We start from the raw sequence: 24,447 nt of genomic DNA, 5'->3' as shown, positions 1-24,447 counted from the left end.
TATCGAACACCCGGGACCCCTTTGTTTCAAGGCGACGGCGTTGCTACTATGGTAAGGAAGAGGTCCCAAGCTTCAACTCCAAAAGAAGTATACAAGGTAAGAAGTTTATTATATATTTTATTCTCGTGTGTAGGCCTACATACATATTTCACAATATCACATCATTTTAAAATCCCGAAAAATGAACAAAAAAGAACCCCCTCTTCTCCACTCAAGCATATTTTTGTCCATTCGAACATATGATGTAGCGAGATAGCCCACATTCTGTACCCAGCATACGCCACTGACAGGGGTGTATATAGTGTGTGTCCGGACTCGCGAAAAATCACTGTATTAGAAGAATTCAAATTTCCATAGCACTGACGTTCTTTGCGCTCTCCTTTATTTCCCCTCTCTGTGGTTCAGAGACTAATTTAGACACAAACATGGTTTCGTACAGCAGATTCAAAACAACCACACATAATTTATTCTCCAGACACGTAGAGCGTATAGAGAATAAAGTATGTGGGAGTGTTAATAACTATAAATTTGCCAGAGAACGAGGTGGGATAGTTTAATTACATAGGAAATAATGCACCCCCTCCCCCTATTTAGTTGTTTGGATCTTTCGTCGGCTTGAAAATACTTCATTTTTCTTTAAAAGCATAATATTGTTTAATAACTGATGATGATGAGATTCCTCTATACTAAATCTAAGTGAGAGTATTTTGGGGGGCGACTGCTCCCTCTTGCCCCAAGTGCGCACGCTTGTGATGTTCAATATGCGAACCATCTGCTTGAATTCATGCTTCAATTCGACGCTCCCAGTTGCTTAAGACATCTGCTAGTGCGGTGGATGTTCTTTTTTCTTTTTGAGGATATGGTGCATGTGATCCTTTCTTCGAGGTGATCCAAGCTCTTCGTTTGTTTAGCTTACGCGATGGGTTTTGTGTGTACCCACAAGTAAAAATCCGGAGGCGTTAGGTCTGGCAACCATGGCGACTATGTAACAAGACTTTTTCCTCACCCTGTATAGACTAAATTTAATTTTCAGGTTGTGGTTGCATCATTGTAGAGTGCATCACACATAAATTTGCCGTTGCGTAGAAACGAATTTTCGTTTCGTCTCCCTCTCTCTTAGCATCACGTGTTCTACCCTGCTCGAAAACCTTCGCTATTGTTGCCATATTGTCATTCCATTCCTGGACACACTCGCGCAAACATCATTGAAAACAATTGAATAGCGCTCCAGCTCGCGGTTCCCACCGTTCGGCAGGGACGCTAATGTGGCAATATAGCACGGCGTAGTGGTTGCTTCTTTTATGCAGTGCATGTTCATTGGCTAGCTAGTAACTAGTGTTGCCAACTGTAATAATGAAGCACTATTTCTGCCACGGAAGGGGAAAGGCAGGTAAAGTGGCGGTGAGTTTTGTTGGATTGGAAGCACCATATTTTTATTTTATACTAAGTATTTGACCGGTTTGACGTTGTGTGCGTGTATTGCGTGTGTGTATGTAAAAGTGTGTGTTTGCTAATTAACGTTAAATTCCGTAATGCCTCCAGTTCTGTCGAAGTTGAAATCAAAAACCTTGCATAGCCAAGCTCGGGAAATTCTAAGCAACGTGCACGAGTTCATGAAGGAGGAAGCCAGTCATGGTGTTAGCATCACAATAAAGCATTTTGGCAAGAGAGCAGCGAACAGCAGCAACCAATTGTTCATATTTCATAAATTCAAAATAAATAAATTATGTGGCTCCAACATCATTTCAACTCTGGCTCCGGCACGTGTTCTTGTAGAAATTGCATAGAGGAGGCTGTCATTTTTGCTGCTTAATGCGATACATATTGTTTTCTGTGTTAAAATTGCCATGCTTTGATGGGTGACCAAGTTCATAGCAGGGCCGGCGTACCGTGCCATCGAAAGAGCGGCAAAATTTGAAGAGAAGAAAAAAATAAGCCTATTGAAAACTGTGATCGAGCGAGATATTCTTTTGCGCTGAATAGTATTGAAATAGCATAAGAAGTCCCATTATTTATTTTATATTTTGATGTTTTAGTTAGGAATATATTGATTTTCAATTTTCCGTTGCTGCGTAATGACCGGGGGGGGGTCGAAATAGAGCGGCATCTGCCGCCACCTCCCAGGGAGGCAAAATGACTAGCGCCGGCCCTTGTTCATAACAAAAGAAAAAGCAGCGCAGCTTATCATCTAGTGGCAGTATATGTACTTGTTATTGTTGTGGAAGCCGGCATCCTTTGTAAATGTACAACAAAGACAACCGACTGTCGCCGATCTCAGAGAGGAAATAATAATACTGCTTGAGGAGGAGTGTTATGGTGCAATTGTAGCGGTTTAACACGTTGGCATGTTATTATCTGCCGTTGCAGTTCCATACCAATGTATACGGGTTTTGGGAGTGAAAAGTTAGAACGCCACCAGTCCATTAATGCAATGAAAAATAATATATATATATATATTTTTTTTATTTTATTTTATTTTTTTATTATCACTCAAATAAGGAATCGTATGAAGGAGTCTTCTTTGCAGCATTTTTGGTAATTTTACTTATGTGTTAGTTCATATTTTGCGAATTTTTAGTCCATATGTATGTAGCTACATACAAAGCCACTTGTTAGTACAGTCACGGACACTGCCGGCTTGTAATAAATACATTGCCTTTCAATGGAATCGTTACAAGCCGGCAGTGTCCGTGACTGTACACATTAATCCTAGTCCTGGTATAATGCATGACGTTTAAAACTCAACGTTAGATAGACCTGAATTCTCTAATTTTCTTGTTGTACGTAACAGGTGTGCATCGGCTCACTGCAGCGATTTTTCTATCTGCTCCATTAGCAACACTGCTTCTTTAGTTGTTTCGCGCATCACACGGCAGAAATATCTGCGCTGGACTCTACTCTTTAGAAACTGAACTGTCTTGAAAAGAGTACAGACATTTTGGAGATATAATAATAAATCCTATTTGTTATTCAGATGAAAATTGAAAAATGTATTTATGTAATTAATTTTTTATTATGGACTGTTGCAGAAACACCTTCAACCTATCGCAGATCCAGGAAAGGAGGAAGGTCTAAAACAAGTAAGTGTGTGATAAATTTGTTGGGAAGGTTCATAAGTGTTGCAATGGAACTGCTTGCCGGGGGGAGATTGCCCACCCGCCATGTATTCGTGTCAGCAGCCTCGAGTTTATTTTGAACGGTGATTTTAAAAACGTACAAAATACATCAATATATAGGAAAGGGTAGAGTACATAGTGAAATACGGTGATCTCGTTCATTTTCGGTGGCGCTAGACATGTCTAAAGTGTAATACAGTCCCCATTCGCCTCCGAGTAATATAAATATCATTATTTAACTGAAATTTAAAAAATCAAACTGAAAGCAGTAACGTGCATTTTTATCGCTGTTTTGTATACTTGAACGGACGGCCATGAAATTAGGCGAGTGGCAGAAGTCCGCACTGTTGCCTCGTCGGAGGTTAAAGAGAATGAAATATCTCGTTGTAGAGTTGGTCTTTGTAATACATGCGATACAAACTGACAGTGTTTGCTCGAAAGGTCAGGGATGACACGAGAGATGTCAGTCTAACGCTCGAACTACACTCCATGAAGCCTTAAGAAGATCGCTTCGCGGGCTTGCAGCAAACGACAATATTGGGGTGTGTCTGCGAGAACCAATCAGGTCCGCGAATGAGCGAGCCCCGTTGCCACAGCTAGCTCGCTGCACCCTTCTGGAAGCGTGAGTGACCTCTGCTTCTTGCTACCTCGGCCTGTTTGTTCGTCTGAGAAGCAGACGACACGAGAGTATCGGCAATAGTGTGCGAGTTACGTCTGCTGTTAGCCCGCCAAACGCTCTTTCTAAGGCCTCCTGCAGTATAGCAGTGTTGCCACATGAAAGGAATTTCCCTTTTGCAGGGAAATTCGGACCGAAATTTTAGCCAAAAGGGAAAAGGGAATACCACAATTTCAGGAAAATTTTAAGACATCTGACTACATTATTACAGTATATGTTACGTTCCAGTTTAATATTCACATTTTAGTTTTTTCTGTTCTTTTTTCTGCTCCCTTGAATATAGCCTGTATCTATTTATAATTCTGTTAAGTACATCGCTTTTCTGCACCTTCGGATAATAGTAACGATGAAGATTAACGATTAAATGGATTCCTTACCAGGATCCAAACCTGTGACATCTGATCAGGAAGCGATGAAAGTGACATGTATGTGAAAAATTTAACATTTTTTATTCACATGGACATGGACCAACGGAAATACTACTATACTGCTTCCACCACCACCACCACCACTAATAATAATAATAATAATAATAATAATAATAATAATTACAGCTACTGCTACTACCACTACTAATACTTATTGTATGATTTGCTTAGGTGAAGGGAAACAATGGTCCAAAAAGGGAAATTTTGCCCCTTGGAAAGGGAAATTATGCCCTCATAATGTGGCAACGCTGCAGTATAGACAACAAACCCCGGGAACCGCTCTCGCTTTGTTTTTCCCACACGTGGCACCAGTGCGATTCTTCCCAGCCACCTACATTCACGGCCGTGTGTATTAGTGACTAACATAAATTATTTACAAAATCACTTACATTAGATTCCTCATTTTATTGCTTACTCTTTCATTACCTATAATTAGCTTTCACAATATTAGCATCCGGATTGTAATCATACCAGAAGACATTTGGCAGTGAGTCAGTCTCATGTCGATTTATAAACGGTCGTCTCTTTCTCGTCCCGACTTCGAAGGGTAGTCTTGATTTCGTATCTAGTCTCGAAATATTAAATAAATCAAAAAGTAAAGGCAATTTTCACAGAACATCTTTATTTCCACACAAGAAGAACTACTACACATATCACTATTCCACATATACCCACTGCACAGCAATGCACTTTTGGTATCGTGCAATCAGTTTCTGTATCCCGTCGGCGAAGAAGGGTTGCTCACGAAGCCACGTCTGCACCGCTTTACTTCGTCATCTGACCTGAACCGACGACCACGCAGCGCCTCCTTCAAAGGGCCGAAGATGTGTTAATCCGATGGCGCCAGATCAGGGCCGTACGGAGGATGGGGAAGCAACTCAAAGACAAGCCTGTGCACAGTGACTACTGTTGCCCTTGCTGTATGAGGCCTGGCATTATTGTGGAGTACGAGCAGCCCCTTAGACAGCAGTCCTCGTCGCTCGTGACGAATTGCATGTTTCCGTTTGTCTTGCAGGACAGCACAATAACTTGCACTATTCACAGTTTCACCATGTGCCAGGATCGGTTCCTTCACATCCCAAAACAGCGTAGCATCAATTTCCTAGAGAACGGCTGTTGTTTGAATTTCTTGCGTACAGGGGACGACGGATGTTTCCATTCCAGGCTTTGCCGCTTACTCTATGGTTCGTAGTGGTGAACCCATGTTTCGTCTCCTGTCACGATTCGTTCCAAGATACTCGGATCGGCTTCATAGAGTTGGAGAAACTGGGTAGCCACTGTGGCTCGCTGCTGCTGATGCGCAGCTGTGAGGTCCTTGGGTACCCACCTCGCACAAGCTTTATGGTACCCTAATTCATAATGCACTATTGCATATCCTGATCCGAACCTGATGTCCAAGAGTTCCACCACTTGTGCTATTGTGATTCTTCGATCGTCATAATGGTATCCACCCGCTGGACGTTTACTTCTGTGCGGGAAGTTTTTGGGCGTCCACTTCGAATTTCGTCCGTTACGCTTGTGCGTCCCTCTTTAAAGCGGTCCACCCACTCATACACCTTTCGTTGAGTCATGGTGCTTGCTCCATACTGCGCTAACAGCCGACGGTGGATGTCAGCCGGTTTGACTCCCTCCGAGCACAGTAAGCGCACTACGACGCTCTGTTCCTCGATGGTGCATTGTGGAGTGGTGCGTCCATACGGGTGACCTTTTTGCTCCGCGATACTCGACTGAATGGAGCAGTGATGGATACTCCTACTTCCACTTCACTCCAAGTATACACGTGGTGACGTCACATACACCCAGTCTTCGTTTATTCCTGCGAAAACACAAAATTGCCTTTAGTTTTTGATTTACCTGTATATAGCGTGTCCCTGCACAAACTTTCACAGCATACATACATATAACAATGTTATAGCTCATTGCGACAAACGACTATTCTCAACAATGTTTATCTGTTTGCCTGATTGTTTCCCGGCTACAAGTCCTGGAAAAATGCATTTGATCTTGAAAATTCACGTAGCGTAGACTCACAATTTATGGATCAAGTTAGGACAACTATTATCAAAATATATGAGTTATTCTATTTCCCCGGCAAGTGACGAGATTCCGGCCGCTACACGGGCAAGCATTTGACTGGCACAAGAATCAAATGAAGGTACTGTTTATGTAATGAGGTAGATTGTACCCCTTTGGTTATCGGGAATGTACAGGGCGTCCAAAAGTTATTATCTTTGTTGAAGTTTGGTATAGGCCTAATATTTACTTCATTTTATCACATGTGATTTGGTATACACAGATGCTCTGTGTATATTTCCCAAGAATTTCAGCTTACCTTACACTCACTAATTATGAGTTCGTGTGACAAGAACGGTCATTTCCGCTAATTATTTCGAAATTGTTACACCAGAATACAACCTTAACAAGGATCATATTTTGTTTTGTTCAATTTTGCTCATTTTGCGTTGCCCTTGACTTAATCGTGACGATGAAAGTGGTGAATGTAGGGTCGTGGAAAGAAATATTTCCCCCACAAGACTACTCGTATATATACTCTGTGGGGGAGGTATCTTCTTCCATGACTGTACAAATCCATGTATCGGTCGATGCCAGTGGTATCGTTATCCGAAAGTAACGGTTGCGATTGATTTACCGATACCAGGCGATACTTTTTTGTTTTTTGGTATTTTGGTCTTTCACGAGGTCTGCAAAAATGCCACTCGACACATTCGCAGAGTCTAATTATGCTGGAAATTATGCAAAATTCAGAGTTTCTTTTTATTCTGCACCCATTTTGCATGAAAAACTGGTTGTTGTGGTTACATAGCATCTATGTTAACATTTTGATGTACGGTATGCGCCAAAATATGCAGTACTGAAACTCGCGCATCTCGAACACGTGGTTGCGTTTGTCGACGGGGCATAGCTCCAGCTGCACGTGTTCGCAGTAGTGAAAAGGAAGTTGTGTTGTGCAGTTGTTGTTGGAAATGGGTCTCTCGACGGAGACGGTCGTGAAGGTGGACCGAGTTTGAAAAAGGTGACTGGTCTATATGCAACCCAAATGACAATCGTCCACTCCACATGTCCTAACCTAACCTTAGGTTTCCTGGCAGTTATGCAACCCAAAAGGCACGATTGTTATTTGGGTTGCACATAGACCAGTCACTATATTGTAACATGTCTTATACTTTTGTTCATCTTTTCATTTCAGTACTGTATATTTTTGCGCATACTGTAATTCTTGAATATTCTGGAGCAAATTTCTTGGTAGTTTGATGCATATAATTGGAGATTAATATTAAGGCACTAATATGGATCAATATTTTAAACAGCTTTTATTTATTGCAATTTTCAAAGTATCGGTAACCGGTACGAGTATCGGTTTATCCCTAAAAAACATCCAAACCCTCAAGAGACTCGAACTAAGAACTCTTGGTGGAAAGACTGGGAGACGAATGATGCACACTCTCGCCTACTAAGATGGCAACACTAGTTATTGCTTCACATAACATACTCATGCTGCATATGTTTTTCTTTATAGCACCGAATGAGGGCGTTGGACATGACAAAGATGAAGGAAGTAAGTGTCATATACTGTTGAAGGTATTTTATTATTTAATGCACACACATTAATTAAGAGGCAAGACACCGTGAAGGAAATACACTAAATAGCCAATAGTCAGCGGGCACCCAAGTGAACGTGAGGGTAGTGTCATGGCTTGGGCTCGGGCCAACAGTGGTGTTCGTTAGGACATTCTAGACAATACTATGGCAACAGTTTGGAATGGGCCCTTTTCTCTATCAGCACGATAATACCCCTGCCCATAAATCAGAGTCTTTTGCATTGTGGTTTGAGGACAATCAGGTGGACTTCGACCGAAAACCATCCATGAACTATTACCGAGGCTACAGAAAGGGTGTCCCGATAAAACGTACCAACGACAAAACGTAGCACTTGGGTTTTCGCAACGAAACGTACCACCAAGATAAACAGCTACCTGTGAAGGATCCACCAATAACTTCAAAATATTTACTCCGCGGCAAAACGTACCACTTGAAGGAAAACGCTTGAACTTGCCCTTGACATGTCAGACATTACAACACGGTGCGCTATCCAGCACCCAGTTAGGTTATTCGTTTTACCTCATTAGTTATTACGACTTTCATCTCTTAGGTTAGGTTAGGTTAGGTTAGGTTCGGTCGAGTATCGAGAGAATGAGGAAATGTGTTTGCATATACGAGTGTGTGCTACTCTGTCCTTCTTAATTAAAAACGGAGGAAGTTTATGATGGATGGCTGGAAATTCACTCTCAAGACCCAGAATTAGCGAAGCTAACTCTTTTCTTTGATTACTTTGTGAATAGTTGGTTGCAAAACGCGGAAATTCCAATAACAGTGTGGAACTGTTCAAAGTCTGGATAAAGTGTGATGGAAATCAGGAAAACTAGAAAATCGTAATTTTGGTAAATGATTTTTGATGCCGTCCCATCAAGTGGTACGTTGTGTCGCATCGCAAATATTTTAAGACTCATTACAAGACCCTTCGCAGGTAGCCGCCCAGGTGGTAGGTACGTTTTGTCGCTGGTACGTTTTGTTGCGGATACGTTTTGTCGCTGGTACGTTTTGTTGCGGATACGTTTTGTCGCTGGTACGTTTTGCCGCGGATACGTTTTGTCGATGGTACGTTTTGTCGCGGATACGTTTTGTTGATGATACGTTTTGTCGCGTATTCTATAGAAAGAATGCAAAAAAATCCACCAGCAATATTCCAGAACTTAGTGGAAAGCCTACCCCGAAGAGTAAATGCTGTAATAATAGCGAAGGGAGATCCGATATCTTATTAGTTACCTAGCTGGTGTATTTGGAATGAACAGGACTGGGTATCCGGGACATTTGGTTATATAGTGTATAAAGAAGTAAAACACAAAGAAAGAAGAAAAAGAGACTCACGCAGACAGAGAAGAGAAATAAAGAAACAAGGAAAAGAGAGAGAAAATAAGATAAATATTTCCTATTCCTAGAGTGTTCCTTCTGATGTCTAAATCTATCAATTTTTGGAGGTTTTTTTTTTTTCAAGTCAATTTTTGTACACAAATATGCTAATCGGGATTTGGCCTATAGTTTAAAGTGGAATCCGAAGATCTATGTGCCTGCACCGGGTATCGAATTTGGGACACCTTGATTGGAAGTTGGAGACGTTACCACTACGCCATCGGGGAAGCTTTCCTCATCATTCATCCTCATCGACACGATTGGCCCAAATATGTAGATAGGCGACGTAACAATAAGAAAAATAGGAACTAGACTCTGTCTCAGGAATCTCTGGAGCAAACGAACGAAAACAAGTGATCTGCGAAAGTAGTGGCTCGACCAATGGACGCGTGAGAGGGGAAGTGCGTGCATGGAGGGGAAAACGTCGCTGTAACTACCAGCTGTTTAGAACAACAGTGACTCCTTCTGCCTGCTCCCTTTCTCTACCGTTATGCGCGGCTTTGTTCCACCGATTGCTAGCCAGAGTGCAATAAAAGTGATAATATCTTGTATCTAATTGATTCATGATTGATTTGTCTTATTTTACTTCGCTTTTCTGCTACTTTTGTGAGTTGATAAAATTGATGAAAGAACACTCACAAAAACACCATGCCCAGGCCGAGATTCGAACCCGGGACTCTTGTTTCTAATAATTCACGTCTACATGTTTAAAATTTAACACCATTAAGCCTTGTTTCCATGATATGAAAAACTCAATATGCTCACCAAGGCAGAAATTTATTTTATTATAAAACATAAACTAAACGTAACGTTTCAATCTTCTAGCAAGGTCTTCTTCAGAGTCTGCACCAAGTTCAAATGTAACAAGGTACAAAACAGGACGATATATATACACAAACATTACTCCCCTGCAGACTATTAGAAAGTTGTTCTGGAACATTCTAGCAGGTGGCTTTCCCTTGTCAACTGTACTTTCACCTAAAAGGCTAAACATATTTTCTTAAAATTTTAGTTGAGTAAGTATCAAATGAAGTTCATATTTTTAATATTTAACCTCGGTCTTTCTGCCTAATTTAGCTAATCGCGGCGATAAAGAAAATAACGATTACGAAATTGATGAAATATCAATGAACGACTCATGATATTAGCACCTGCAATAGGGTTAACAAGGGGGTCACTTGCCTCCTGGAATATGAAATAATTGTCTTCTTATGTTCTCATTATTTTATTCACCCTACCATTATTTATTTTTTTCTGATCATGACGTCGACGCGTCCCGCTTACGGAACTTTCTCCCCTTGGAATATTTTCCAATGGTATTCATGAACTGGGATTTGAACCTGAAACCCGGTGACGAGAATGTAACACATTTCTGTTTTGTTTTATTACTAATTATACAATTAATACCATGTAATCCTATTGAATCTTTTCAGACTCTCTTGCCGCGGCGGTAAAATCAGTCAGGAGCATATCGCAAGGTAAGATCTAAATGAAGTCTGTCATCATTTTATCCCTATAAGAGTATTGCATGGAGAGGATTTCACTGTGATTAAACAACAGAAGTTGTAGCGATATTCATAAACGTCTGAAAATGGTAAAATCACCCGTGTCCTCCCGTTTCGCCTTATTGCGTTTTCACCTCTCCAAATAGAATTTCAAATGATTTATGTGACACGAACTTTGTAAGGCGAAACGGGACATCCCATTTCGCCTTACACACAAACAAATTCCCACCTGGGAATATTATCGACATGAAGGGTAATTCATAATGGGAGCGCAGAGCTTGTGACGTTGCCTACCTTGGCTCCCATTGTCCTGTCGGTTAGGTTAGGTTAGGTTAATAATACAATAATAATAATGACTCTTCATGTCGATAATATGCCCTGGTGGTAAATTTTTTGTGTGTAAGGCGAAACACGATAAGGCGAAATGGGCCGTAATCAAATCACCGCATGCGACAAATCAAAAATGGCCGACAAATCTACACGCAAGCCTCAAATGTCCATTTTAAACACTTGAAGGATATAGAAATAAGTTTTTAAATTATTAATACAGTATTTTAAAAATTATTATGCAACAAGGGTTGTTTGAAATGGCGTGGAATTACCATATTTTAAGCACTTCCTTACCACTACACTGCATAATTTTTAAGGCGTGGGTGTAGTGACTACACACACGCATGCGTGCGAGCGAGCCTGTATGCAGGTACAAAATGCCAGGAGCAGTGTTGCCAGTGTAACATATTTTACGGTACAAACCCAAAAAATTATGGAACTTTGAGGACGTTTTGAAAAAGTTCTCCTCGGTTACACACAAATATATTGTCCGGTCTGATTGCACTTACTGCACTGTAACCAAAGAATATATTGCACATTTTCAGAAATTTTGAGGTGGGTATTTTTGAGGAAATACTTTCTGAAAAAAGGTTAAAATTAATTTTTTTCATTTCTTTCAAATAATTTTCTATATAACGTTAGAAGTAAGTGCAGAAATGGCGTTGCAAATGGTCCACTTCCCATATTCTATTATCCCAGAAAAACTCATGTCCTGTTGTTCACTTTTTTTTTAAAAAAAAATGAGCATTGAAAAAGTTTCAAATTTTCGTATATTGATTCATAATTTTGGAGTTGAAGATGATTTCGTAAATATGTTCCTTAATAAGGTTTTGGAAAAGAGACCTTAAATCTCTATCATTCTTTTGTTTTTGATTTATACTGGTTTGAATATTGCATTATTTTCCTTGCGTACAATTTTTTATCAAATAGCGTCTTTCTTCCTGAGCATGTAACACTGTAACAAATCAACAAAAAAAGAAAAATATTTCATTTTTGGTCATGCATCACGTGGTCCTTTAACATACAATTTTCCCAGCTAATTTTGAAATTGGAAGGTGACAAATTTATTACTTGCCTGTATGATTTGAGATGCTACGATTCTTGTCACATTAAAATGATATTCCACTGTATACGCTGGAGCGATGCAGTAGGTTACTCTTCTAAGACCCTAGAGCCAGAACCGAGTCACGAACTAGTTAATTCCATATTAGTGACGTCAAATCACGGTTTTATGAGTGAATCACTGCGATTCGTAAATCGCAATCATACAGAGATTAACCGTGATTTCACATTTTGTTCAGTTTTAACAAGTCAAGTGAGAGAGACATTATAAATATCAACAATCGTGATCAAATTGGGATTGAAACAGTACAGCGCCAGGTGGCCGCGGTGGCTCAGTCGGTAACGCGTCTGACTACCATGCTAAAGGTCCCGGGTTCGATCCCCGGCCGGTTCAAATCCGGGAACTTTTCTAACGGTGGAAGCGGCCCCGGCGCCTACCCAGCGTCGAATAACATGGGTACCTGGGGGAAACCCTGGGGGGTAAAGGCGGTCAGGGGCGTGATGCTGATCACATCACCCCCACTCACGACCGGATCAAGAAAGTGTGGGGCGTTACCCCCACACCCCCTATACGCCTTCATGGCGTGGTGCTAAGCACAGGGGAACACTTTACCTTTTTACAGTACAGCGCCATGTAATAAATGTGTTATTAAAGAATTTGGAGTTTTTCTCCACGGCCACAATACGTACATTGGCATATTCATAGTTTAACGTTATGTATTTTTAACGAACTTCTCATTATGATAATTTATGTAAAAATAAATTTGCAAGGAAAATCCAATTACATAAAATTATACTTTTGAAGCGTTTCTGATTTCGTAAAAATCCAAACCAAGAAACATAAAGTTTCACTTTACAATTATTGTCTTACCACAAAGTAGCTAAGTCTCTAGCCTTCTTAAACCCGAAGGTTCATGGCTGCAGGAACACAAGTCTTCCATCTGTCCCTATCCTCGGCAATATCAATCCAATCTTTTCCATCCCTACAGATTTCCTTTAGGTCCATCTCAACGTTGTCCCTCCATCTTCGTCTTGGCCTTCCTACAGGTCTCTTACCATCAGGTTTCCCAACAAGAATCTTGGAAACTCTTATTTCCTCTCCTATTCGTGCCACATGGCCTGCCCACATAAGTCATCTTGATTTTGATTCTAATAATATCTGGACATGAATATAAATTATGTACTTCTAAATTATGTAACCTTCTCCACTGACCTGTCTCCTCATCCCTTTTATGTCCAAATATTTTCCTAAGGATTTTATTTTCAAATATTCTTAATTTATGTTCCACTTTTAATGTAAGGGACCAAGTTTCACATCCATATAATAATACAGGCAAAATTACTGTTTTGTATATTTTAACTTTTAGTTGTCTTAGATATGGAACGAGATGATAACGCTTATGAAGAGATAAGTAAAGTCTTATCACAAAGAATATATTGCTATTTGTATTTGGTCGGATAGGTTGTATTGCCAATTGCAGTTGTTCATTTCGTATTGCGGGTGTTATGAGTGACCTGTCAATCGAAGAAAATAAATGTTTTGGTGATTTGTGAGATATTTTTATGCATATGTGACTATATACGAGTATCTTTGCTTGAGTATATTTAAACATTTTTGGGTCACATTCAGCATATTTGTACTATTTACATCACATATAACCATAAACAAATTATAAATATCTCTTTCCAGTGTCAGAACGCATGTCGTTTACAACTGAAAAGGCAGCTGCATGTAAGTGACCTTTGTACTTTTGTAATTAGTGTTTGCTGAACGGAACGTAAGCTGTGTCCGAAAGGTACAAAGAGAAGACTTCAAATATGGTCTTGTCGGAAGTGACGTCACTCAGTGCACTTCGAAAGCGCCAAGTAAACGGGTAATCGAGACCACAGCGCGGAGCACGCGTCGTTGCAGGCTTCAGTACTTGACTCGTGAATTCGTTGTTCATTTGTTTGAAATCGCGGAGGTAGAAAGCCAGGAAGATGTTGGTTGCAGTTCTTCCAATGAGTGGAAATGTACGTATAAGAACATTTGAAAATGCTATGTGATTTGTTTGGTGGAAAAGAAGTGTTTAAAACGCGGGGGAAAACATGTCCTCAGTTTTATCTACTGATCGTATTTGGCGCTGCAGTCGAAGTGCAATTCGAAATAGTTTCAGTTGGCTTCAAGAATGAACTGCAATGAGAGACCATTCTCGGCGGAAGTGCGGTCTTGCACCTTTCGGACACGACCTTAGAATATGGTGATTATAATTTTAAGTTGATAGACTCAAGAACGATTACAATATGACACCTTTATATTTATAGAAAGTACCACGCTCTGGTCGTCTTTACCTCCCAGGGTTGCCTCCAGATACCCATTGATTTGAGTCTGGGTGAGCCCCAGAGCCGCTTTATGCTAGGATAAAGCCGGAAATATTCCGACCTTAGATCCGCCACCCCGCATAAAGCGGCTCTGGGGCTCACCCAGCCTCAAATCAATAGGCCGCGTGGCAGTCAAACGCCCTACCATCTAGACCACCGCGGCTCTCTTTATAAAAACCTTGATTGATCAACTGTTCTGATGCATAGTCCGTAATAAATGTAATCTTACCGAGCTTTCAGACCGAAGCGACACGTGTCACTTGGAAACGAATCTTCACAAATAAATACTACCTTTCGTATCGAAGCGACAAGTCAAGCAGCATATTTCGCTTGTCGCGTCACTCGACCTGGGTAGTTTTCTCAACAGCGTTCGTCCAGTCACCTGCATGTGTTGGTCGCCCATGCACGGTGAATGCTTTAGTACAGATAAAGCTTAACGTCCACTGAGACGCGGAGAAGCTCTACAACAGAAAGGCAACAGAACTTCTGTTGTCTGAAAGTATTGAAATCAAATGGTGTAACGCCCACTACAGGGAAGCGCGCTGAACCGAAGCGGGAATTTCCGTGCCAGAAGTCTGCCGGTTATCTTAAAGGCTATTGCCCACTGAGACGCCGGCAACACACCTGTTGTCACGTATCCTCGCGTCTCAGTGGGCGTTAAGCTTAAAAGATGCCCGTGTCGCTTGTGAAAACCCCCTGTAGAGTTTGAAATGTCGCCTGTCGCTTTTGGTCCCTTACAGAGCTACGCACAAGCGACAGATTATAAAATAACAGTATCAGGTACACTCAATATCTTGTACCTTCCAAAAATACGAGTACATCACTTGAGACTTTACTAAGAAGGAAAGGTGCACAGTTATTTTATACTTTCTTTAAAGGCACAGGTATCTCAACTTTCAACAAAAGTGTTTCTCCTTAAATATTTCTCTTAAAGAAAACATAGTTTGTATTTACATATGCGTGTGAAAATGTTCTTTCAAACAATGTTTCCAGATAACTTACTCATCCTATGTTTTTTCAGGAATGCTTTTGTAAGTCTAGAAAGCTAAATATATAAATTTATGAAGTGCTGACATCTGTCGGATAAATAATTACCAGAACACGACCATATTGTACTCGCACTTAAAGCTGGCGGCTGACAAACCACGAATCAACGATCAGTTGAATGCTCTTCAACTGACAACAGGCATTTTCGTATCAAGCCACCCGAACGTTCAGGGGAACGAAACAAAAGAGCGTAGGATACATCGCATGTTGAAAAATACTGGATAAAAGTTGTAGAAAGTATACAATAGGACGGGAAAATAAGGCACAAAGCACCCAAACGCTTGGTGGACAGACAGAGCTATGTGATTACGAAAAAAAAATCTTCGTGGTATAGTAACATTGGTAATTGACTCTACATATTATTTACAACATACAGCAATAGGCCTAATATAGTACTTTGCCTAGCACGTTTTGACCGGAACAGACCTGTTCCAGAGGCCTGTCCCGGTCGTCCCATCTAGGAGTTAGCTTAAAAACAAAATCTAAATTTGATAAACATTCCATGCTAAAAAAAAATGTTCATGGAATTTCTAGCGTCATGTCAACACCGTTACAAGTATAACAATCAAAACGTTCCATTGTATTCGAGAATGTTTGAGCAGAAAGCAGTATACTGTTTCAGTTAGTTCGTGTCTTGAGTGATATTGCATTGTGTGTGTTCCGTTAGATATTTGTAGAGCAATGAATAAGCCTGGCCAAGAAGGGTATATGCAGTGTCAATAGAGACCTACAATTAGAATTTAAATTCCTGCATCTTGACATAAATCATTTGTTGTTTATCATGTATCATTTATGTGACCCATACTTTAATAAATAATAATTAAAATACGTTAATAATAACAATAAATATATAATTAGACCTAACCGATTTTTCGGGAGGGGGGATAAACTTAAGAGGGGATGGTTTTGGGTGTTTCTATATTACGTTGATTTAAAGTTGGTTTTAAAGGTTAACTTTAAATATATAATATATCAAAAACAGCAAAAACAAAAGAGAACCACGCTTTACGCGGCCACACGCAGACCCTATTCCACGTGTGGTGTTCCGTATAGTAACAGATATCCCCTGAGATATCTGTTAAGCAACAGACGAACTTTAGCCTAACTTTAATAATCAGTAACTAGAGGAGGGCTTAGTAGGCTTATGATTCACTAAAATGATAGAAGGTCAGACACCTTTGAACGACATATTTATTCATTGAAAAGAACACCGCTTGTGGCATAGATACCACCAAACATGAGCACTTCACTGTACATAACACAAAAAAGATATACAAAAGATTTTGTACTTACATACCAGCCGTTTTCACACTACATCAATCATACCTGGGGCCGTACGCACACTATTTCACTCTTTATTGCCACACCCCGACACATGGACAATTTTGGGGTACACCACACTAAAAATTGGATATTATGTGCTTCCTTGTTGTAACAAAGGCTTTGGGGGAGTGATAAATTAGTTTTCCTGGCTTTTCTTGGATGGATGGCTAAGAACAACTTGGATATTCTCTGATATCCTATGGATGCTGCTATGGCGTCAGTTCTGCCGACCATGTGGTCTGGATTTCCACATGGGATGAGGGACACAAAACTCGCTATTTTGCTGAATTTTCACTGGGATCCTCAAATGCAGTTGTGTACACAATATCCCACTTGGTCACGCACACTTAGGCCTGTGTTTATTGTAACAGGACCTTAGATCCCTTTTCCCTTTATGTATCCTTTGTTGCTGGCACAGGTGGCCATTCACACACTGGATTTTACCAGCAACTTCCAGGTGACCTGCTCCCAGGTGGGTCTGTAATACAAGTGAGCTTGAATAGCAAGCTCAGAACACAATAGGCCATCTGAAAGTCTCCTCTGTGGCGTCACAGCCTTGAAGGCTTCTCATTGGCCAACTGGAGTCCTTTGAGATCTTTCCTTGTCTGTAGGAGAAGTGCCACTTTCTCCCACCAGATGGCAGAGTTATCAATTGCTTAAAAAGTGTAAACAAAAGTGTTTTTTCACCTTTTCTGGCTTAATTATGTCAGATAATTGCAAATGAGTTTACTTTTAATAAATTAGGCATTATTTTACCTATGGGTGAGTGTTATCTCTGATTTTCAGTAAAGAATAAAAGATTTAGTAAACATGTGATTTGGGGCACATGGTTTTTATTCTCCAAAATGGCTACTGTTAGCCTAACAATGGTTGGTTCTTTATAAATAAAGCATTTCTACCCCTCCCATGAGTGACAACTGGTTGGTAAACATGACCCATGATTCTAATTGGGGGTGGGGGGTATAAGTCTCTGGGAAAATAGCTCTCACAAGCTTTCCCTGATGCCAACCTAATGGCCCTTGTACTTAGGTTGGCCTGTGGTTATTTGTGTGTGGGCATGTATGCCCAATGCTGATTGGTCATAAACTGCCCTCCTTGGGATGTCCCGTTTTTGGGTCAAAATATTATGGTCGCCCTAAGTTCGCCTAAGATACCAAGAATTTCCTAAATAGCTGGTATAAGTTTATAGCATATGGCTTAATTAAAACTCTATTAATGTAATACATAGATAATAATTATTATTACAGCAATTATTGCCTATGTTGCCTGCGAACTCTTATGCGGCACTGCTGTCCGCCTGTCTGTCAACTTTCAGTACCTGGGAAAAGGACAACATTGGCAGATTGGAATATCATAAATTACACACACAAAACTGATTTGTTGAAATTAGTTTTTTTTTGCCGGCCCCCGTGGCGGAGTGGTTAGCACATTGCGCTACGCTGCGACGCCACGGGTCCCGGGTTCGAATACCGGCCTGGATGTTTGTGCGCATCCATTCATCAATTTCATCATATCATCACTTATCCCCATCTTCGCAATTAGCAAAAAGTGGCAGATAAGCGAAGTAAAATAAAGGAAATCAATCAATCAATTAAATACGGTTTGATTCATTGATTGAGTTAGGATAGTTCACGTCGCTTTTCTTCCACTGTTGTCTAATCGCGCCGATGAGGATGAGTTATGCCTGGATGGGCGCACACCTTCTTCAGCAGGTACAAAAATTTCCTTTCATTTCTACGGTTACTGAAGGACATCATTGGCACCCCGTTATTTGCACCCTGTATGTTCGCAATTACCACAATGTTAATTAATTAATTGTGCATTGTTCATTACAGCTGGTAAACCCACAATGAGTAAATACTTGGGAAGTGAGTATTTTGTTTTTAGCATACCTTAATGTACTAACTTATACCATTATTTACTATATATACACTATTGCTCTTGTCCGGTCTTACGGTGGGCGCCCTACATACTGCCAGGAGAAGTGCGGAGCGGGGAAGCGACCAATCCAGGGTGACAAGAAACGCAGCAACCCGTAGAACGAGGTGCGCGCAGCACTTTCTCCCGCGACGTTGTAACTCTCGGCGCCACCGCTGTTGTCTGGTTGGTCTGCTGCGTTATCCCCACTCCCCACTTCCCTCGCCGCCCGCCGTAATACCAGACAAGAGTTCTGCAAGTGAATAGCCGAGGCGTTCAGATCTGTAAGGCATCTCACTACCACGCAGGGGACTCCGGTTCGAGACTAGATCTTGGATGGGATGCCCTTGCATGCAGTATGTGCCCGCTCCCGGGCTCATCCAGCCTCTAACCTTTTAGTTTCTGGAGACCGGAGCGTGGTGCTGGTCACATCACCTGCAGTTTGAACGAGATCAACCTCCTAAGTACCATCTTGGCACACTACAAGGGATATGAACCCCGATCCAACATAGTATATAATAATAATGAAACACTACGAAAAATTACACATTAGGACATAAAATACACTAAAAGATTTTGAAAGCCCCTATCTTATTTGGATCACACATTATTGTCATTAGTAGGAAATGGATGAAAATCCATATTTATGTTTGAAGCTGAAATCAGTTATATTTTGAATTATCTTTGATCATCATTGTATGTAGACTCGAAAAATTAATTTTTATTTTCCAAATTTACATATATTACGTTTTGGCTCATATTTGACATATTTTAGTGATTTTTACATATTATTTCCATATTTCCGAACATTTCTCACCATATACTCCATATTCGCGCAATAATTACCTACATGTCCTCGTGTGACCGAAGGAGTTGGGTGAAATTCTTGCAAATAACTGTCATATTTGAAATACACTCCCATGCATACTGAGGGCAGTTGTAGTCAATATAAACCCATCTTAAGAGACAATTGAAGGAAATTAAGTTCGAAAACTTACAACGAAATTTTGTTATTCATTGTTTCGGAAACAGTAAATGAAAAACAATATGTGTTGTTTAACATTTAATGCCAATGTAAGCGTACTGTATTTTCTGTAGCTCGTCTAGTATCTTATATTATTAAAAGGTATTTTTTTACAATTTTAAGTCCATATTTAACTCTATACTTTGGTGAAAATAACGAAATATGTATTTACATATTTAGCACATGTATCCGTTCCCTGCTCATTAGCCTGAACGTTGCATGCTTATTTATATCTCGACTTCTGTGCGACCAGTCCCAGGTTCGATTCCCTGTGCATGCTCCGAGGACAATCGGGCAGCTACTTGAAAAGAAGAAGTACCAGGCTCCAGCCTCGATAGTCAGAAAACAGCGGCGATGGGACAGGATGTCTCGCCGTCAGAGGGTTGTTTCGTCATGGAGTTTTGTTAATGGTTTCTTGTATGACAGTAAACTACACCCTAAGCTATTCCATGGGCGTAACTTGGGACTTAACTTGGGGGAGGGGAGACAGGTACGAACTTGAGGCTATCTTTTTGGGCGGCAGAAACGAAAAGTTTTTCATCCCATAAAAATAGTGTCCAAGAATATTTGCTAAATAACTGTTACATTTGCAAAACAATAATAATTATTATTTATTACTTAGCTCGTCAGGTCTTAGGATGTTAACAGAAGTATCCTTAACTTGTAAATTTGAACAAAGCTCAATTTTTGGGGGCAAGCGCCCCCACTTGTCGTAAGGCACAAAAATGATTTAACGTAATAGTTTAGTTGAATTATCGTCAAAGTATTCCGTTTTGGACTGTGTTTAAGTAAGTGCAATGTTGGACTGTGCTTAAGTAGCGTAGTGTTATGTATTTGCTTGTACGTGTGTAAGGGCAAAAATATGTATATGTGAGTGTGAGTGTGTGAGTGTGAGTGTGTGTGCCCGTATCTATAGGTTAGATTACCATTCTTATATGTATTTTTTTCTTTGTATTTTTTATTTCTCTGTAATTTTCATATATTTTTCTTTCTTTTTTTTCAATATTTTAATTATTTCACATTCAATTTTTTTTTGTAAACATGGTCAAGTGGAAGAAAAGGCTCCACAGCCATAACCTCACCATGTAAAAGAAGACGAAATAAATAAATAAATAAATAAATAAATAAATAGTGCAGGCAGGCCCGTAGCCAGGATTTTTTTAAGGGAGTGACAAATCCGAAAGTGTGGAACAAAGAGAAGATCCGAAATGCTGTGGAGTTGTTTGATTATGTTATTTTACGTTGCTTTTATGACTCGTTTGTCTAATCGCCACGATGAGGATGAGTGATTATGTGGTGAAATTGGTGAAGGAAAACACAAATGCAGTTGCAATGTTGCAATATTTTGGTCCAAAGTAATTGAAAATATTCACCTCACCGATACACCCCTTCCCTCACCCGACCCAACGATCAGCAACACAGTCGCTTACAGACAAAGGTTGTCACACTGTATACAGCTCAGTGCTTTTTGTTTACATTCAATTCTCAAAAGTATTCGAATGGTACCGTGTTCCGCAAATTAACAAGATTTTCAAATTTCCTTCAGTTTTCCTCCTAATAGTACCACTGAACAGCTATGATAATTTCATGTTTAGAAAATATTATACACGGTCCGTTCTCAAAGTATCCGAACTTATTTATTTGCAAACAATTTATTGATGACAATTACAACTGCTGTCAATATTATTCAATGTAGGCACCTTCAGCCTCAATACAGCGAGTATAGCGACTTTTCCACTGTTCACAGCAGTCCTGGAAGTCCTTGACTGACACCCTCTTTAATGCTGCGGTCGTGGCAGCTTGAACCTCTTCAATTGACGCAAACCGCTTCCCCTTGAGCACCCTTTTGACCTTGGAAAACAAAAAGAAGTGGGCCGGTGCGAAGTCCGGTCTGTAAGGGGGATGAGGCGGCGTTGCCACGCGTACGTTGGTCAAAAACTCGCCTACCAACAGCGCTGTGTGAGCCGGTGCGTTGTCGTTGTGAAGCACACACCTGTCGGCGATGTGTCGGCGATGTGTCTCCAGACGCGCTGGACCCTCTGTCGGAGACGCTGAAGCACTGTTTTGTAGTAAGCTGCATTCGCGGAGGTCCCAGCAGGTACAAACCTTTTGTGCACGACCCCCTTCGCGTCGAAAAAGACAAGGAGCATTGTCATCACCTTTGATTTTGACATCCGGGCCTTCTTTTGACGAGGGGACGCGGGGGTGTGCCATTCTGAACTTTGTCTCTTGCTTTCGGGGGGTCATACTCGAATAGCCAGGTTTCATCCCCGGTTATCACTCGGTCGAGAAACGTTTCGTCACCGTCCACACGTTCCATAATTTCGCGGGCAATTCGCACACGACACTGCATTTGATCGTCCGTCAAAATCTTCGGAACCATTTTTGCACAGATTTTGCGCATGTTCAAGTTTTGGGTAATAATTTCAAAAACTTGCGATTTCGCCAGTACCACCTCCTCTGCAATCATCTGGAGACTTAAACGCCTGTCTTTGTCTATCAGAGCTTTTACACTGGCCACATTTTCCTCCCTGAGCGTTGTTCGTCCTCGACCACCTCTCGTCCTTCCTTGAACACCGTGTGCCATGTGTAAACTTGCGTGCGGGACATCACTTCCTCGCCGTAAGCCTCCCGTAGCATGGTTACAGTCTTCGTAAAGTTTTTTTTTTTCAATTTAACACAAAATTTCACAGCGTAGCGCTGTTCCAAAGTGCGCTCCACTTTCACCAAATCCACCAACTGCAAAATCTCGACGTGACGTTTTTTTCCGTGTACGCAACACGAGCGATTGCACCTCAACTACTGCTCGCAGGCAACTGAGCGAGGCCTTGTTTTAAAGGTTACGGTCCCCACTGCCACCTGGCGCAGCTTACCAGAACCCTCGACCGATTCTCGCGCCGCGCTGCGGACAGTTCGGATACTTTCAGAACGGACCCTGTACTTATAGATTAAATGATACGTATTAGCAATTATTACTATAATAAAGAACATGTCTAAACCAATAACGAAAAACGAGACATTTTCGCGGATTCTAGTTTTTACTTATTGGGAAATTTCCAGATACAGCGCAGTTGATATTACACTGAAATTGTCAAGAATGAAAAAGAAATTAGAAAAAATCAAAATATCACAAAAATCAGTAGCAAATTAACAAAATATAAGTAAAGGATTACACTCTTTGATATTATTTACAAGCATTTCTTCTGATGAAAGACCGAAAGCCATACTCCAAGGAAGGAACATTAACACTTGATGGGTGGTCATCATATTGTGTGGGAAGTCTGTAGAAGAGAGATCTTTTTTGAATTTCTAGTCTACGTTTTTCTGTGAGAAATAAGCTAATGTCACGTGTTGTGCGCATAGACACTCGGAAGTGGAACTCCTCAAGGAGTGTGTTGCAGCGAATTTTGCCATTGACGATTTTGTATAAAGAATTGAAGTCATTCTGCAAACGACGCTGATATGCAGTCTGTAAATTTAGAAAAGACAAGAGATGTGGAGATGAACAAGTTCGTAGTGAGAGAATCTTCTTCATGAAAATGTTGTTCCTGTCCAACTCCTTTCAAACCTCCTCCGATTCGACCGAACAACCTCGCATATAAAATGCCCTACTACTCTAGTACTCTATTACCCTATTGATTCTCCTACTTTCAGTGTCGCTGTCCGAAGCCCTAGACGCAGCAAGGAAAGAGAAATGTAAGCAATGACGTAAGCTTCCAGATTACCAAATGTAGTACGTAATAACTAAAAGGCAGGTAAATGTTGATAAGCACTTTCATATGTAGGGTGTTTCATTCACTCTCGACCCCTGATTTTCGCTTATAAAAATCAAACTATTGGTCGTAATATAATGAAATTTTCTGCGGACATACCTTGGTGCATGAGAAGCATGGTGACGTCATTGGAGATGGCGCCACATTCTCTCTAGTCCTTGTGAGGGCATGCGCGTGCGTCTGCCGTTAAATACTAAACGTACGGACGTGTGCTTTCAGTCTGAGTTCTTGGCTCTGCTGTTGTGACGCGCCTGATATTGGTTCGTGTTTATGTACTCCGTTTTCCAGTACGTGCGATCGATAAACACACGCAGTTCCACTGAGTACCAACTCATACTGTACTGCTCTGTTGCTGTACAGTCAACGGTAAAGATAATGGTAAGCAAATTGTCCACCGCTGTTCTCATTATTTCTTTTATTCTACATTCTACGTATGTTGTTTTAAGGAATTAAACTATGTTGGTTCGAAGCAGGCATTGTCCTCTGCTTATTGACGTCATTATTTCAATTCATTATCATCACATTGTGTAATACAGATCGAATGAAAGTAATGGTGGAAAATTGGCATACTATTACTTTTGCCGTTGGTTGTACTATAATCACGAACCACCGATTGCAAGCACAAACTTTTAACCGAACCCGAACAAACACGAACAGCAGGCCCAAGAACTCAGACTGAAAGCACACGTCCGAACGACTGGCATTTAATGGCAGAATCGCCCAAACGCACGCAAATGTCCACGCAAGGACTAGAGAGACTGTGGCGCCATCTAAAATGACGTCACCATGCTTCTCATGCACCAAGGTATGTCCGTAGCAAATTTCATTATATAATGACTAAAGGTCTTTTCCACTCTTGCGGCGGCCGGTCCTAGTTCTGTCAAGGGAAGTGGGGA

At 40.8% G+C, this 24,447-nt stretch overlaps 1 protein-coding gene across 5 annotated transcripts in view; it reads left to right on the top strand.

Moving 5' to 3' along the window:
• The window catches only part of LOC146005181 (uncharacterized), a 51,519-nt gene that overhangs the window by 20,356 nt on the left and 6,716 nt on the right, over positions 1 to 24,447 (top strand). For 4 of the 5 annotated variants that reach the window (XM_083144217.1, XM_083144216.1, XM_083144219.1 and 1 more), the window contains 6 exons: positions 3,030 to 3,080; positions 7,759 to 7,797; positions 10,643 to 10,687; positions 13,797 to 13,838; positions 18,673 to 18,705; positions 23,433 to 23,474. In XM_083144217.1, coding sequence (XP_083000343.1) covers positions 3,030 to 3,080; positions 7,759 to 7,797; positions 10,643 to 10,687; positions 13,797 to 13,838; positions 18,673 to 18,705; positions 23,433 to 23,474 — 252 coding nt within the window. Of the gene's footprint in view, positions 1 to 3,029; positions 3,081 to 7,758; positions 7,798 to 10,642; positions 10,688 to 13,796; positions 13,839 to 18,672; positions 18,706 to 23,432; positions 23,530 to 24,447 lie in introns of all 5 variants that reach the window. The other variant, XR_014443988.1, reaches the window with a different exon arrangement.

This window comes from Lepisma saccharinum, chromosome 23 (assembly GCF_977018435.1).
Source record: "Lepisma saccharinum chromosome 23, izLepSacc3.1, whole genome shotgun sequence".
In the NCBI taxonomy this organism is placed as follows: Eukaryota; Metazoa; Arthropoda; class Insecta; order Zygentoma; family Lepismatidae; genus Lepisma; species Lepisma saccharinum.
Note: the sequence above shows the minus strand (reverse complement) of the source record. Positions and strands in the feature narration are given on the sequence as shown.